The sequence below is a fragment of the Xenopus tropicalis genome, chromosome 6 (assembly GCF_000004195.4).
Source record: "Xenopus tropicalis strain Nigerian chromosome 6, UCB_Xtro_10.0, whole genome shotgun sequence".
NCBI lineage: Eukaryota > Metazoa > Chordata > Amphibia > Anura > Pipidae > Xenopus > Xenopus tropicalis.
This window is the reverse complement of record NC_030682.2, coordinates 114,265,129-114,283,775: the sequence shown is the minus strand read 5'-3', so window position 1 is coordinate 114,283,775 and position 18,647 is coordinate 114,265,129. Positions and strand designations below refer to the sequence as shown.

General features: G+C 35.9%; 1 protein-coding gene across 1 annotated transcript in view; it reads left to right on the top strand.

Annotated features, from left to right (window-relative positions):
• The window catches only part of alkal1 (ALK and LTK ligand 1), a 42,660-nt gene extending 25,221 nt beyond the window's left edge, over positions 1-17,439 (top strand). Inside the window, exons 3-6 of the mRNA XM_031904549.1 lie at positions 8,630-8,683; positions 14,861-14,941; positions 15,658-15,734; positions 16,868-17,439. Coding sequence (XP_031760409.1) covers positions 8,630-8,683; positions 14,861-14,941; positions 15,658-15,722 — 200 coding nt within the window. The 3' untranslated portion in view covers positions 15,723-15,734; positions 16,868-17,439. The remainder of the gene's footprint in view (positions 1-8,629; positions 8,684-14,860; positions 14,942-15,657; positions 15,735-16,867) is intronic.
• Positions 17,440-18,647: the final 1,208 nt, after the last annotated feature.

Sequence of the window (18,647 nt, the reverse complement as noted above, 5' to 3'; positions counted from 1 at the left end):
GCCAATTCAAATTCCAAACAGCTTTTGCCATTGCACATGGTGATGTTAGGTGTATTTGCATCTGTTAGGTTTGTTTGGTTTTCAGTCAAAGTCAGATATGAAAAGATATCTATGTGACAATTTTAGCCATGTCTGTTGAGTGCCAAGCTTGGGAAAAATAAAAAAAATAAGTATTTCAATTAGGCAAAGCATATAGGAAAAATTAAATAAGTTAAGCTACTATTCTCCATTATAGAAAATACATAATTGTTGCGAGAAGGCCATTGAAAGGTGTTAAAATGGCACTTGGACAAGTTTTGATAAGCATAGGCTATAATTCTCTAGTACGGTATAGGACCCGTTATCCAGAATGCTCGGGACCAAGGGTATTCCGGATAAGGGATCTTTCCGTAATTTGGATCTCCATACCTTAACTCTGATAAATAATCAATAAAACATTAATTAAACCCAAAAAGATTGTTCTGCATCCAATAAGGATTATTTATATCTTAGTTGGGATCAAGTACAAGGTGCTGTTTTATTATTACAGAGAAAAAGGAAATCAGTTTTAAAATTCTGAATTATTTGATTAAAATGGAGTCTATGGGAGACGGGCTTTCCGTAATTCGGAGCTTTCTGGATAACGGGTTTCCGGATAAGGGATCCCATACCTGTATATAAATATTTACCTGCAAATAGAGCTTACAGACAATAGGTCTGCTGCCGTAGTACTTAAAGTGTATTACATATGTTAACGTACGTATCCTCAAGTGCCACTAAAGAGTATCTTAAAGCATATTCTGTTGGAAGAGGACTTGCTTAGCGAATAAAATTATGCTCAGTCAGTGGTATTCTGGCAGCAGAAATAAGTGGCAATATGGAGACCAGATGCTGCAGAGCTAATGTCCTAAGGCCAAGGTCCTTAAGAAGGGCCCAGAAGAATGGATGACTTAAGAACTAACAAGGGTGAAATAGTTATTGCTGCCTTGCATATGACTTCAGATGCGTTGAGGCAGATTTACTGAAACTCTATTTTTTCTTTTTTCTTTTGTTTAAAAAATAAAATAAACTCATTTCTACAATATCACATTTGTCATTGACTATTACACAATCTCGACAACTTTGAACCAATGGGGCTTGAACCAATGTTACCTCTAGTTGCTTTTTGGATATATGCGCGAAAACTACTTTTGTGCGCACATTTTAAGCTTGTGTGCTCATTTTTAAAAACTGTGTGCTCAGGTCAGAATACGGTCATATGAAAAAGTTTGGGAACCCCTCTCAGCCTACATAATAATTTACTCCACTTTCAACAAAAAAGGATAACAGTGGAATGTATTTTTGTCTTTGAAACAGTATTTAGTTGTATGAAATGAAATCAATGTGAAAAACTGTGCAAAAATTTGGGTGCCCTTGTAATTTTGCTAATTTGAACGCATGTAACTGCTCAATTATGATTACTGGCAACACCAAATTGGTTGGATTCGCTCGTTAAGTCTTGAACTTCATAGGCAGGTGTGTACAATCATGAGACAAGGTACTTAAGGTGGCCAATTGCAAGTTGTACTTCTGTTTGGCTCTCCTCTGAAGAATGGCTGCATGGGATCCTCAAAGCAACTCTCAAAAGATCTGACAACAAAGATTGTTCAATATCATGGTTTAGGGGAAGGCTACAGTTTCAACTGTAAAGAATGTAATCAGGAAATGGAAAGCCACAGGCATAGTTGCTGTAAAACCCAGGTCTGTCAGGCCAAGAAAAATACAGGAGCGGCTTATGCAGAGGCTTGTGAGGCTGGTTACAGATAACCCAAAGATCATCTCCAAAGATCTGCAAGAAAACCTTGCTGCAAATGGTGTATCCATACATTGTTCTACAATTCAGCGCAATTTGTACAAAGAACATCTGTATGGCAGGGTGAAGAGGAAGAAGTCCTTCCTGCACTCACGCCACAAACAGAGTCGCTTGTTGTATGCAAAAGCTCATTTAGACAAGCCACAGTCATTTTGGAACAAACTGCTTTGGACTGATGAGACAAAAATGGAGTTATTTGGTCATAACAAAAAGTGCTTTACTTGGTGGAAGAAGAACACTGTATTCCAAATAAAACACCTGCTACCTACTGTCAAATTTGGTGGAGGTTCCAACATGCTGTGGGGCTGTGTGGCTAGTGAATAATGTTCAACCATCCGTCACAAAGTTGAAGTTACACAGGGGTTGGATATTGCAGCAAGACAAAGACCCTACAGTTGGAAATCTACAAAGGCATTTATGCAGAGGGAGAAGTACAATATTCTGGAATGGCCGTAACAGTCACTGAAGAGATTTTGTATGGATGAATGGTCAAAAATACCACCTTCCAGACACCCATAAGGCTATAGGAGGCATCTAGAGGCTGTTACATTTGCAAAATGAGGCTCAACAAAGTATTGATGTAATATCTCTGTTGGGGTGCCCAAATTTATGCACCTCTCTAATTTTGTTATGATGCATATTGCATATTTTCTGTTAATCCATTAAACTTTATGTCACTGCTGAAATACATACATAATACATACATAAGGCACGCTATATATTAAAAGGAAGTTGCTACTTTGAAAGCTCAGCCATTGATAAACAAAACTCCAAAGAATTAAGAGGGGTTCCCAAACTTTTTTATATGACTGTAAATACAAAATATTGAGTTTTCGTATAGAATTCTTTGTGAGCACCACAATTTGATGTGTGCGCTGGCCTCAAAAATTTGTGTTTGAGTGCACAGCTTAAAGGGAACATTGGCTTGAACCTAGTGAGTCTGATAATCTCCCCTGCCTGATATTTGACTTAACAGCAGGGGCTCATCCTTTCTGTTTTCTAGGCATACAGATAATATTGTCTTTACTTAAAAATCAATATAATTTTGCAAGAGGAAATATATCCAAAGTGATGTTTAAGGTACTGATTGTATTACAGGGCTGCATAGACAAGCCATGCTACAGTAATAACAATACTTATTCTGTATATACAATACCTAATGAATAATAGAAGAACAAAAATCCTTCTCTCTCTATTTTCTCTGCTCACAGAAAACCGGTATCTCCAAATGTGCGCTTTCTTTTTCTGCCTATAAAGTAGGTCACCTGAGGATTAACATGATGAAATGAAAAGTAAATTCCTATGCATTATTGGCCGTGCAAATTTAAAAGAATACAAGTACTGGGAAAGGGTCAGACTAAATAAACAAAGCAGAGAAAGAGGTCATAGCAAAAAGTAGAACTCCTATGTGCATTTTCTAAGGGCATTGAGTTAATTTTTGCTCTCCCTGTTGTAGTAACACAGAATAAATATATTTTCTCTATCATCTATTAGATACATGTATGGCCATTAGAAGGGATATATCCATCAGACAAAGGAAAGGGGTCACTCAGTAAATGCCTGTCCATGTTTTGTTTCAATTTAAGGGATTGGTATCAGGCTTACCTTGGATCAACAGCATTTCAAAGACTGTATTTCTATAACCCTGCATAGCTATAGAAGAACACTTATCCATGTTGTCTCAGAAGTCAATTGTTCCAGCAGTGTGTATTTCATTCTTACTCTTCTTACAATGCCGAATCATTTATGAAAGTAGAATGCCTTTACACAATTTCCAGGTCATGGCCTTGTGTAATTGGGGTATTCATTAAAACAGCTACTGAGAGGTTGTTACACAGGCCATTTATAAGAGAATAATGTATAATTTATATACTTTTTCTTTTAGTAAAGACACCCAGTTTAGATTTTCTATTCTTATAATAAGATTTTCTAAGCTTTTACTAACCTGCTTTCCCATGCCCAGACAGTGGTAACTAATACTGCAGGTTGCAATGGCAAATACTGAGAGTAGCTTTCAGCCCACAGTAATCACATTTTAGGGTTACGGTTATAGGTCAACCAAGAGCTACCGATGATACTATCTAAACCTAATTATAAGAAGCAAGTCTACTAGAAGAACTTCAAAATTACATTTTTTTAAAATGCTTATTCCCTAAGGTAGGAATCAGGGAGAACAAGTTGTGCACCACATCTCTCTGATAAATTCACAATATCAGAATTTTTTAAGTTCTCTTAGTGGACCTTATTGTTGTATCTGAGAATTACACAGGTAAAAAGGACCTGATAACCAGCACGGAAAAAGCTCAACTCAGTTTAAAGGAACACGTTACCCACAAAAAATGTAGGTGTGTATAAAAATATAGTGCATAAAACATCTTAGCAGTATGTGCCATTGAGTAATCCTAAATAGAAAATTGCCAAAAAAATTGTTATGTATTCATCCTGGGGGTACAGTTTTCCTTTAAACATTTGGTTAGACATATCTGAATTAGAAGCAACCTGGTGTTTGGTATCTGCTATGCTATAGAAGTGTTCTATACACGTCATGCTTTTAGCTGTGTTGTGGTTTTTAGTCTGTTTTTTAGAACTAATATAATTCTGACAACCGAGGGATTAGAAAAAAAAAAACAAATCTTTGTAGAGCAAGGTTATTTACCAAGAGTTAAATGGGCAACATTCCTAGCCATACAAGTATGAATCATTGTAAGGAATGTATTTCAAATTGGAATCATAGCTGACATCAAAGAGTGTTCTATTTTCAGGAAGGCACAGATTTCAAACAACGTGACATATAACACTAGAAGACGAATGCATAAAATTGGGGTGGAGGGCTGTATTACAACTGGATTTGGAACTTTTATTCTAAATGTAGCTTTTGATTATGTTTTGGGGAAAGACAGATATTTATTGTTGCAAGAAAGTCACAAGACGACTAGCGTTCAACATAGCTCCTTTGGCTCCTGTGTCATGCGTATTTAAGTTCAAGTACTTTTAGCACAAACTCAAAAATATATCAATGCATTACTTAATGCAGTAAAATAGGGTCATTTACTATCCCCCAGGCAGAAGTGCAAAAGCAGGCACCTTAGTACTTATTAAGGCAGCACTTTTGCCTGGGGTAGGGCAGCACTGGGCACATTACACTGGATAAGATTTACAGGATTTACAGTGCAGAATCAAAGGGCGCAAGCCAGTCCTGCCCTTTCCATTAGCCACAAGGCAGTTGTAAATTACCTGTAATATGTTTAAATCCTGATTCATCATTATCAAACTGCAGTAGAGAAATTGGTACACTAACTGGCAGCCAACAGGTGCAAAGTTTGCTCCAGTTTCAGCAACTCATAGCAGCCATTTAGAATGCAGTGTTTACTGGTCTGCTATTTAAAAAGATCAGTTGATTGCCTCATGGATATACATGAAGCCAACTTATTACTATATTACCCCCTTATTAGTGTGTTGAAATGACACTTTAGCTGATGAGGTGACACTGACAGTTTATTTGAAACATAACAATTTGGATCAGTAGCTATACTTTATTTTAATATCTAAGTAACTAAGGTAAACTATTTTCTCTTTTGGTATTACACACTGGCAGACAATTGTTTAGATGATTTCATTACTTTAGGATATGTCTTATACTTTTCTTTTGCCCTGTTTGTGACACCTGCCACAAGCATCTCAATCGGCATGATTTAACCTCCGTGCCTACACCACATCGCTCCACTGCCCACGTCCACTCAATTACATTGATCCATGCAGATGCTAAGTTGTGCCCAAGGTTCCATTAAACACTGTTTGCTTTTCTGTCAGTTTATCTGTTGGAATGAAAGTTGTATTTCTTTGCTGGGCAGCAGTATAGTATGATTATTGCTGTAAGTTGGAAACACCTATATAGGTGTAGATTATGGATACAGCAGGAATTCTCTCTTTCCACAATGGTGGAAAAACTAGACCTGGCGGTATTTAGCATTCAGTTAAAAAAGGTGTAAAGTTTACACCCAAAACAAACAATAAGCAACTGACATTTATTGGTCACTTGTTTAAAGTAATTATCTAATTGCTCTGTATTAAAGGACATGTCAACCCTAAAAATATGTTTTTGCCTAATAAAAGAAAACATAATTTTAAGCAACTTTCTAATATCAATTTATTTTTAATTGTCTTTTTATTGAATTTAAATTATATAAAGAGAAATACAGAAGCCAAAAAAAGGATAGCGCAAAGGGAAAAAAAAAGAATGTTATAACATCAAGGAAATAACAAAGGTGATATTATGAGTATGGAATACAAGTATTACATGTGGTTCACTTCCTCTTACTGTGACCTTAGGCTATCCACAGAGTCCCAGTTTGACCATATTTTATTGAAGTGCCCTATGGTATCATGTTTGAGAGCAGTAACATAGTGTTCTGGAAGAGCCGGGATAGAACAAGTGGTGTGTGATACCATCCGAGAAGTATCTTATTATATAGATTCCTTCAGAACCGCACATATGGGGGTCTTTCTTGCATTGTTCCATATGCGTTCCTATGCATCGGAGTCATTGTGAGTGTTGTGTAATTGTGCCCATTTCACCATATATTTATGTTGTTTTTTTTGTACATCTACTGTATTTAGTATTGTGTAGAATCTGCTGATTAGGCGCCTCTGGGTTATTTTTATACTGCTAGCTTCTATTAAGGAGTGTAGAATTGGGATAGTCCCACTTGGAAAGAGCCTGAGGGCATAATGCCTGAGCTGGAGGTACTAAAATTGGGAGATGTGCTGTCTCTTGGGGTCTTTGGTGAGTTCTTCATAGGAAAGGATTTTCTTTGTTTTTGGGTTGAATAATGAGCCCATATCAGTTATGTTTGCTATATTTAGAGCATTAGTTATTTGAGGCTCCTATCCTGGCAAAAACTCTGGGTTGTTTGTGTAAGGTATCAGCAGGGATTGCCTGGGTTTGCAACCTGTTAGCCTTACTGCTCTCTGCCATATACTGAGTGTATGCACTATGGCGTTCAGATATTTTGTGCTTAAGTTGGGGGTGTTTCAAGGACCAGAGCCAGTAGGCTGGTGATGGTGTGTGTATAGTTTCTTTCTATTTCAGCCCACTTTGTCAGTGGTGTCAGGGATAACCACCCCAGCACATATTTCACCAGGGCCGCTAGATAATAGTAATATATGTCTGGGACTGCCAAGCCTCCCTGCTCCTTGGCAGTTGTTAATATTGTAAACGCCACTCTATGCCTTTTCTGTCCCTATATGAAGTTTAAAATTTCTTTTTGTAGTTTCTATCACTAATATTTTGCATATATTGACCTGGAGGGAGGAAGCAATGCCAAGGAAAGAAGAAAAGTTGTGGAGAAGCCAGTAAGAGGGGGAGGATAATTGAGTGCAGATGGCTGCCTAATGGAGGAGTTTGTCTGTAGTAAGTCCCAACATATGCAACTCCCTTGCTTTGTCATAAGCACAAACCCGTGGTCTAAGACTTATTTGACGCGACCGCAACTTTTTCCTCACTCGCCAGATTTTTGTTGCGGCTAATTTTTCATCAGTTTTGCAAAAAAAAAATGTCAATGCCAAAATACTAAATTTCCCAGCAATTCCATGCCTGCCAAAAAAATGTGCTCATTGCTACTAGAGACTGACCTCTGCCCTTCAATATATCTAGGGGCCCATTCATTAAACCACGGGTTTTTTTAAAGAAAAATGTGTATTTTTTCAAATTCTTAGAACTTTTCTTATTGACCACGATAATATGTTGTATGTTGTATGACTTTTTCATGGTTTTCGTTAAATTCCACAAAAAAATCGTACTACTACTATGGACGACAACCATTTTGGAATTCATTCAAGCTTTGGTATCGTGACTTTCTTTTGGCCAGGTTGGACCTGTAGAGTGCCATTGAGTCTTATGGAAGGGGGCTGCCAAATGCATTGAAGTTTTAAAGCCAGAAAGGTTTTCGCGCCATTTCCGATACGAAAATTTTGTGACTTTCGCATCGCAACCACAATATTTTCATACGACAAAGAAAAGAATTTTCACGCAATTTTCGCACATCAGAAATTGTCGTGGTTACGCCCCCTACTGTCTCTAAAATAACTTCTGTCTTGGTACAATAGATGTATCAATAGCCTGTTTTTAAATTACTAAATCTGAATATTTTTTTTTTACTATTATCAAAGGCCCTGTTTGTTTCATAACAGCAAATGAGGAGGTCTATTTACTTAATTTTGTTGATCACATAAAAAGAGGCGTGACTATTTTTCACGCAGTCACGTTCCTTTCCTGAACAAAGCTCCCATGGGCTTCTATAGAAACTTGCTAGCTTTTACATGTAGTGTATTACATTCATGTATTTTTTATTTGCATAGTTAAAAAAACTATTTGTATATTCACGTTCACATTTTTATCAAATAAAGAGAAAACCCCAACTCGATTTTCATAAATCGGCCCCAATGAGTTACAGTCTTGCCTGTAGAACTGACTAAAAGAAAAAAAAATATCTTGAATCAGGGAAGAAAGCGCAGCAAAAAAACCTGAATATTTGCACATGTATTTTCTTAAATCTTGAATAGTTAGGATTTACTAAAGAAAAAAAAAAGAGAAAAAAAAGCTGGCGTATGAGGGTAACACTGCAACCCTCTTTTTTTCCAAGACAAATCACTTTATATATTAAAATATTTTCTCTTCTATAGGAACAATTAGTTTCAATTAAGACTAAATATGTATGACATAGACTTTTCCAGTTTTAGATACCTTAATGAATGTTATACTTATGTTATTTATTTTCTTGTTCTCTTTGTTTTTGACAGAAATATTTTCTCGCGATCCCAGCCTAAAAGACAAGTTCATAAACCATTTTACAGGTAGGAGTAATGATTTCTATCAGTGTTTACATTTTGCTGTGAGGCATTTATATTATTGCAAATCACAATTGCTGAATTCTGAAGCACAGTTGTGCATAACTGCCTGCTGTGAGCCACTGTAGCAAGCCAAAGAAAAATATGTCTTCATGCTTCAGTTTGACTCACGTGTTATGTTTTTTTCTGATTAACATGATAACCACAGATATTTGAAAAAACTATGTGACTGATTTGTAACCCACCCAGCAAACAGGAGGGATGAGGGAATATGTCCACATGAATTTCCCTGCCAATTACAGACACACAAATCAGCTCAGGAGTTGGTTGATTTATGGCCAATGTGCGCTTCTCTTGGAAACAGTACAGTAATTACACATTACACATACTATTTGGAAGTAGCATTGATTATTTTGTTGTTGTTATCATTAACATAGGAGTTGAAATACACTTAGGGGCAGATTTACTAATCCATGAATCCGAATCCCGAAAGGGAAAAAATCGTATTGGAAACGCAAATTTTGCGACTTTTTCATCGCCGCCGCAATTTTTCGTATTTGTCACAACTTTTTTGTCGCCGTCGTGACTTTATCGTATTTTGCGCGACTATTTCATCGCCGTCGCAATTTTTTCGTATTGAGCGATAGTAAACGGTGGAAAAACCAATCCGATTTTTTCGCGACGGCGACAAAAAAGTACACAAAAAAGTCGCGACGGCGACGAAACAATTTCGGGACATACAAAAAAGTCACGACGGCTAAGAAAAAGTTGAAAAAATGCGATTATTACGAAAAAACACATTCGGGCACCTTCGGACCGTTCGTAGATTAGTAAATCTTCCCCTAAGGGACTGATTTTAATGTTGGAATTCAAATTTTTTTCTGCAACTAGAATTTTTTCATGCAAAAACTCCCAAATTCGATTTATTCTTTCCAGAAATCAAATTCAAATTTTTTTTAGGAGAAATGATTTTTAAAAAATAATTGAATGTAAAACTTTGCCATCTAAAAGCTTGTGAGTTCACGTAGAAGTCAATGGGAATTATCCGTGGCAAAATGGATGCATTTTTTTTAAAATCATTTTTCAAATTTTGTAGAGTGTTTGTAGACCCATTTTAAATAATGAGTTGACTGTGATGCATTTAAGTGTTTTCATAGTTTGGGTCTTATATATTTAAATGTTTTCAATAAATAAGCAAATGTTGATAAAAAGGCGAATTTATTTGAATTGATAAAAAAAATTCACATATTCAAAAATTGATAACACCACTTAACACTCTGCAAAATCACATTTATTAATAAAGCTGTATATTTAAAAAAAATAACACATACAATTGGTAGTGAGCAAATCAGAAATTGTCTATATTTAGCTAAATCTATCCCTTTGGTCTGAGGTGGTGTAAAGTTATGATTATACCAGGATTAAAGATTGCCTTGCAAACAAATTTATCTGTGTAAATATAAGGATGTCATTGCTGCATTGCTTCAAATATTTGTGCATGTTTGCTATTAAGAACCATGGGAAACAAGGCTTTTGACATCACTGTAGGTTGCTTAACATTGACATCAATGTGAGTAGCCTTCAGCCTACAATAATTATTGGGTGACAGTCATAGGTCATGGATTACTCATAATAACATCCAGAGATGACAGTGAGACGCAAGACTTGCCAGCCCGTTGTTTTGATCTCGGCTACTGTGGAGCATTGTTCCATCAACCTCATAAATTGAGCTTTGTTATTGTCCATCTCAACCTTGCGCACAGGAGGATATTGAAGTAATTCTAACAAATAAAAAGGAAAAGCTATGAGTTCTTTGTAGAGCAAGGTTATATACCAGGGTAGAATAGGCAGCATTCCTACCCATACAGATAAAGCCACTTGGATTCATGTGTTAAATGCATTTCATGACTTGAGATGTAATGTAGACTCATTAAACGCATTAAACATTTCTAGGAGCATGCAGTACCACCATTGTTCACACAAGGCCTCGGGAAAAAAAACTCCTTAATTAAATTAGATGCTGTGACGCAATAGTCTGTGTTAAGTGGATAAGATGAGTTTAATTATTCTATGTTAAACACACAAACCAAAGTGGCTTCGTCTGTGTACGTAAATCATTTGAATGAATGTGTTTCAAACTCAAGTCATAGCTGACATCAAAGAGTCTGAGTTCTGTTTCCCAGAAAGTATGAATCTCAAACAACGTGACAACACTAGGAAGATTTGTGCATAAAATCCAGTTGCGATATTGGTTCACACTGTACACTGTATTTTTACATTCATATACACCTATAGGATTTGTTATCCAGAAACCTGTTTTAATAATAAAACAGTACCTTGTACTTAATCCCAGCAATGATATAATGAATCCTTATTGGAGGTAAAACAATCCTATTGGGTTTATACAATGTTTAAATTATTTTTTAGCAGACTTAGGGGCTGATTTACTAATTCACGAATCCGAATCCGAATGAGAAAAATTCAGATTGGAAAACGAACATTTTGCGACTTTTACGTATTTTTTGCGATTTTTTTCGTCGCCGTTACGACTTTTCCGTAAATTGTCGCGACTTTTTCATAGCCATTACAAATTTCGTGAATTGTCGCGACTTTTTCATTGCCATTATGACTTTCGTCAATTGTCGCGACTTTCGTATTGAGAGCTCGAAAAAGTGGCGACAATTCGCGAAAAAGTCGCAAAGTACCGATCATTACGAAAAAAACGCATTCGGGCGCTTTTCGGACGTTCGTGGATAAGTAAATGTGCCCCTTAATGTATAGAGATCCACAAACCCCTTATCTGGAAACCCCCAGTCCAGAGCATTCTGAATAACAGGTCCCGTACCTATATATATTTATGTGTGCTGTGAGTATATGTAGCTGAATGTAAATGTTTGTTGTAAAAAATAAGTGCTAGTTTGACAAAAGTCACATAAACATGTTATTGGTACTTTTAATACAACTTTTTATGCCAGAATTTAAACTAAATTTGTCTCATTGATTCTATTGAGTTACACCTGGTTTGTGGTAGGGTAAAATAGTGATATAAATCATGGTGTTAGTTTGGGATAAAAGATAAAATACTGTTGTATCTGTGTGGAGTGCAGTTTGCACTCATGTGTCATAGATTGCAGTTATCTGGTTAATCCCATATCTCAATGACCTTTGGCTCCTATAAGCTCTTTGCATGTTTCCCTTCTCTGGCAATCTATAATTTATCATTTCAATGAAAGGAATTCAGCAAGGAAGATCTCCTTTCAAGTATCTATTAGCATGTTGTAGATGGCAGTCATATGTTTTATCCCAATAACTTTATAAACTTTGGCTCTCATAATCTGTGTGCATGTTTCCCTTCTCTGAGACCTATCCTGTAGATAGCAAAGTGACTGGAATCCAAAATGATTATAGTTATTAAATATTTTACATATTTTTGTAGTAGACCCTCTCCTGACTATTTTCCATTTTATGTACAGTAGCTTTGCCCAAAATACTGTTCTTTAATGGACTTTTTGTATAAAAATAATTATTTCATCTCCTCAAGCTGAGTAAAATAGGGCATTGGCATTTATTTATGTATTCCCTTCATTCAAGTTCTTGGTGGTAGTGTTATGTACCCAGTATGGGAAGAATTGGTTCTCAGCAAACAGGTGTTTATGACTACAATACAATTTTGATGAGGCATCCACCAGAAATAGCACCAACCAGCTTTTATTTTTGAACCTTTTTAATATGACACAAGTTGCTTATATAGGAAAAACTGTCATCCATACAAGGTATTTTCAGGGTAGCAAGTAATCCTTGTATCACTATCAAAACAAAACCACAACAGCACATGTGATAAGTGGGGAAGGAAGAGGCAATTATGGGGTGGTTTGGGAAGCAAGGGAAGGGGAATCACCAGGCCGTCAGTCATCGTTCTTATCAAGAAACATAGTGAAAGACACAGTAGTATACAGGGGGCATGTTTATCAAAAATTGCAGAAAAAAAATCACGACTGCTGCAATTAAAGTGTGCATATTTATAAAGAAATACATTCATAGTGCACAATATTATGATTTTGTCCCAATTTGTGGCAAAAACGCCATTGGTTTTTGACTTTACTTTTATTATATCTGCCCATAGGTATTTTTTACATAATTCTGAAACACATAACATCTGGTCCCATACGGTTTACCTATGTGTGGATAGTTTATTTTTTTAATCTAGTGATTTTATTAATCTTCTTTAATGTTGGTATTTCATGGGGATTTCCATTGGGTGAGGTTTGGCAGCTGTGCAGCATTTATTGGAGTATGAAGAACCATCTAAAGTGGGATTTGGCCTTCAATATCACTATTAAAATTACATATTTATACAAGGGACCAATATGTTTATTATTTGGGTATAACCAGACTATTTCTTATGTTTATCTGCAAAGCCAGATTCCAAACAGACAATGTGTGAATGTGTAAGGGTATCTCATGGTATCTGCATCTATCTCATGCTAATATAAAGGGCCAATCTCAATTCCATGAGGAAATGACATTTTTATGGTCCATCACATGAAAACTTACAGTATAGCTTACATTCAACTGTGAAAAACAGTTTGCTAAGTTTTCCTCATTGAATTGCATCTGGCTCTATGGGAAAATCTGGAATTGAGTTAGCAGATAAATTTTTCTCATCAATATGAATCTGGGATAAAAGTGGAAAAGCAGTGAACATTGCAAGTAGCGCAATTGGAAATGTTGTCCTTGTTGCGTGGCTTCTTTTGTAACAAGTTTCCCAAAAAGCTAGAGGTTAAAATTTGTATTTTCTTTCACATTTGTCCCCTTTAAACCAGAGATGGCAGATTATTGTCACCAGAAGACTTTTACTTTATAAAAAAATAGCGCAGGGTGACCAGTTTCACGAGTGGAAGCTTCAAATTAAATCATATTTTTCAGAACATGCTTTTTTTATTGACGGCTGCAAATAAACTAATGGGTTAAATATGTGTCATAAGGAATATATTTAGGAAAAAAATGTAATTGTACTTAGCTCTAAAGGATATTGAGCAACTCAATATCAGATAATATACAGATGAGCTTTATTTAACTGGCTCTAACACAATTATTGACATTCATTGTTAATGGCAGATGTTTCAAAATGCTGGCAAGCTCACAGGACAATGTTTTTATTTAAAATCAGATCATACTAGCTTGGACAGAAATGTTGTCTCCTTTTATAACATTCTCTCCTTGTAAGATGAATAATAGAAATGTTCACCAGTGCTTTGTTCTTCACATGGGATGGATTCACTGTGGGTTGCTATACAATATGTTGCATAAAAGTCTGGTCAGTGAATAAACAGACTGAAAAAGATTGGGCTTTTATGCAATATATAGCATCCATCCCATGTGAAGAACAAAACACTGGTGAAAGACTGGTGAAGGTTTTTATGCCACACTATCTGATCTGACTGTATCCAGACCCCTGGACTATTTATCACCCATCCTAATAAACATTAATTACTTTTATTATCTTCACAAGTTATCTCTATCTATCTTTAACTTCCTAATTTATTGCTCAAAACACTTCTCTCTGATCTACCAGTATATATGTTGTGCCATTCCAGCTTTCATTTGTATGAAAGCATACACGTGTGTGACACATGTCCTTCTACTGGACAGCACTACAGAGTTTGTTGGAACTTAAAGAACTAGAACCCACAAAATGAGTGTAGGTATAAATGCCATATTTTATGTACTTAACTTATTGCATCAGACTAAAGGTTCAACATCTCTATCATCCAGGCCTTCAAAGTTGTCACAGGTGCTCCCCATTTTGGATTCTGTTAGGAGTGTCAGTGACACTGCACATGCTCAATGTGCTCTGAGCAGCGGCTAAGCTTAGGGGTTTCGTAAATTATCAAACAAAGAATGATGCTAATTGCACTGGTTTCAGAGCTACCATGCACAAATAATCTGTATTATTTACTAATAAGCCTTGTATATACAATCTAAAAGGATATTAGTACAGGCTTTAATTATAAGTCAGTTTTTTTAATAACTGCATTAACAGCCAGTAGGTTAGATGAAAAGCTTTGCAATAGCACATTCAAGTGTCATGTACCAGTCCGAAGTGTTGAAGAATAAGCATACAAATAATATTTTGATTATGGGAATGTTTTTTCTTATCTGTATGTATGTTTTCTTGTTTAGGTCCAGTGACATTTTCACCTGAATGCAACAAACATTTTATTCGGGTTTATCACAACACAAAGGACTGTTCAACACCACTTTGTAAGTAGCATTTAAAAAAACTTTATTATCTAACGCACACATATCATGTAGGATTTAGTAAATAGTGTAGACCTGTGCTTTTCACACTCGTTATTACTTTCCGAGAAATGCATATTTAGCTGGCTGTGTGAGAATGATGACAAATTGTGTTGCTATTAGGTTTGAGTTCAGTTGAAAAACATCTTTATTTATAAAATTGTCTAGTTTTAATCACATAATTAACTTGCACTTCTTTGTCACTGTGGACTAGGTCCATAATATCTATATAATGTCTTGCAAGTTACATGTGGGTTTCATGACTTCAAATGGCCATGGATCTCTCAGCCCTGTCCTTGCTTTTGCTTTCCTACAGACTACAAACTCTTAGGAAAGACAGAGATTTTAAGATGGCACACCAAAAAACAAAAATGTTCAAGGGTGCTCACTGTAGGAGACTACTTAAATGTCTCCATATTAATAAAGAATAAATACACTCAACAGGGCACTTCTTAGAATTGCAGGCCTGCAATTCCCCCTTTATTTTCATGTTCTCCTGAAGAAGGCCCCTAAGGGCTAAAAGTCATTGGGTTTTGTTTAATTTATTAATCTGAACAATAAAATCTGACTATTAAAATGTCTTCCAAAATTAAGAACATGCATATTTTGTGTGTTTTGGATTTATTTAAATTTATGTAGATTTAAAACATTGTTCTTGAAAATTCTTGCATCTGTTCTAGATTACAAAAGATGTGCAAGGCTGCTGACACGGTTAGCAAAGAGCTCATTGTGTTCACGACCATAAAAAGATACTGGTGTAAGTATATTCTTGTAATGTTTTTCTTGCTTCATAAATTGTTTTTTAAAAATATTCATTTAAGTCATTACAGAAATGTGGGTGAAAGCTGGTGGAAAAGATCCACCTACCAACTGCTAAATGTGCTGAATGTGAACGTAATGTGAACGAGGGTAGTAGTACAAAATGCATTGTATAAATGTGTAATTGTATGAGGAGAAAGCAATATGAAGTATCTTTACTTAATCAAATTATGGGCAACTGGTACTTTACATAATGGCTCCACTTTTATTAATATTAACTTGTCAACTATAGTAATGGTCCAAATATTTCGCCAGGATTTGCTGCGAATTTCTGAGTTTCGCCATTGCTGATTTTTTTTTGCAAAACGGTCAACAAGATTTGCTGTGGAAAAATTCACAGCGCAACCAAAAATTGTTGACCATGTTAAAAAAAAAAATTGTCAGGCACATGAAATAAAATTGATGATTTTTTTTGACACGTGATGTTTTGGCCATCTTTTAAAAGATTTGCGAATTTTTCATCGAAACGGGACGCTCATCACTAATCAACTGCTGTAGTTTAACCCTTCCTTTTCAGTTAATTTAATGCAACACACAAGCCCTTGTGGAATAAAACAAGGACATGGAAACATGGCATCTACAGCGCACATACTTTGTATTTCGAGTGCCAGCACCAGGGGCGGGCCAAGCCGACCGGGCACTCTAGGCAACCTAGACAGCCACCTCGTCCCTGCACCATAACCCCCACCACGTAATGACAACCGGTGGTGGCAATGACAAGGGAGAGTGAACTTAACATACACGGCAGATTGTAGCTGCCGATATCGGCAGCTTATCTGCCCATGTAGGGGCAGAAACGAGGGGCCTGGCTGACCGATATCTGGCCTGAAATTGGCCAGATATGGATCGGCCAGTTTAGAAAATTCAGTCGGATCGGGGACCGCATCGGATCGTTGATGTGGTCCCCGAACTGACTGCCCCATTGCCGCCAATATAATTCGATCGTTTGGCCCCAGGGCCACATAGATTGTATGATCAATAACACATAAATGGTTAAAATTGGCATTGTTTTCTAGGGCTGATATTGCAGACTTTGAATGAAATGTCCTAAAAAAAATTTTATATTTTCAGATCTCATTTACTAAAACAGAACTCTGATCTGCCAAGAATGTGCCTTGATTCTACTCCGAGAGAGTACAGATGTTTTATCCCACGATGATCTGAGTTACTGTTTTCTTCTTGAATGCATCTTTTACTTTATGTTGAACATTCCATAGTCATGTGAATATAACATTTTTCATTTTTGAATATATTGCCCAGAGCTGATAAATACAACTATTTATTTAAATACATTGTATATAATATTTACTAATGATACACTAAATATATGTCATAATCACTTGCATTGTTTTCCATTGTAATTAAAATATGTTGCTCAGGCTCAAATGTTTTTATTTGCACTAACTTAAAACGGAGAAAAAAAAAATCTATGTAATTGAATAATTCTGAGTAAGCTTTAAGGGAGATGTTTTATTTTCAGATGTAAATATCTGATATTGTATTATAAAGCTTTATCTAAATATTGCACATCAGAATAAATGCACATTGTACTGGCAAATGTGTAACAGAAGCAAATAAAGTTTTAAATATATTACTGGAAAACTGCAATGCAGTTTGAGTGGAATAAAACATGTCAAATTGTATCGCTAGTTGTATTTTTACTTAATGAATAATGAAATACATTTGATCTAACATTAGCAGACAATGCCAAAACCATATAAAAACTAATAAATTTAAATACAAAATCCAGATTTTGTTACATGCGACAACAAAAAGATACGGCAAGTCTTTTTATTTTCCTTTATTGTTCATTTTTACATAGAAAATGCAACAGAAATTCACAACACCACAAGTACTGATGGATATCCTGTTACACATACAGACATATTCTACATTATTACTTTGGAACTGTAGTGATATTTAGGATAATTTGGGAATGAAGGGGAAAATGGCCTGTACCAATACGGTGTTCTGCTGAGCATTGCTTCTTGGAAAAAATCCTGTGTATTACTGGACACAAAAGTGCCATTAAAAAATGCCAAAGATCTCAGTCTTACGTTCTTCAGTTTTCATGTTAGAACTTTACAGCACTGTAACTAAAATTGATCTGTAATTTCTGAAGGATTGTCCAGAACCACTTACTCCTTCTTTAAAAGGAAGAAAAAGTGAAATAATATCCCCCCAGTTTATCCACACAGAAAAGAACATGCACGTGGTTTTATTGCTGGGTGAAATCAGCTGCTCACAAAACATACATGTTCCAGGTGATCTACTCTACAAAAAAAGATGCATGCCAAATGGGATAAAGTCAACATTTATCCTAACCATCTATCCTATCAATCTGTGGGTTCTTTTGAAGTCTTCATCACAATAAAGTGATTGTGAATGCTGCGGAGGTTTAAGGGTTATGTCAGGAACATTGAGAGAGAATGTCCTCAAGAACTTTTCCTTTGGGGTAAATTGGAAGCGTTTCCTGTGGCTATGTAGTTGCCACCAGCGGGGCTTTCCATTATTTCCTTTTTACATCTCTTTGCAAACTAGATAAATAACAGGGACTAAGATGAAACTAGCTGATGGCAGAACCTATACTTCGGAGTTCATTTATGCTTTAATTAAGACTATACCGTGGCCATATGATTGTCATTTACTGACTTTCCATTTATCAGCTTGCATATGGTTGTCATGTGTATTGTTCTTTATTGATATGTCTTTTGCAATAGATAAAATACAATCAGCTTCAGCAAATGGTTCTTACATTATGCTGAGCATATTCACTAATCCATACATTGAACATTGAACCTTAATATGTCATGCTCTATATCAGTCATCGTACCAAATTCTGCTAAAATAT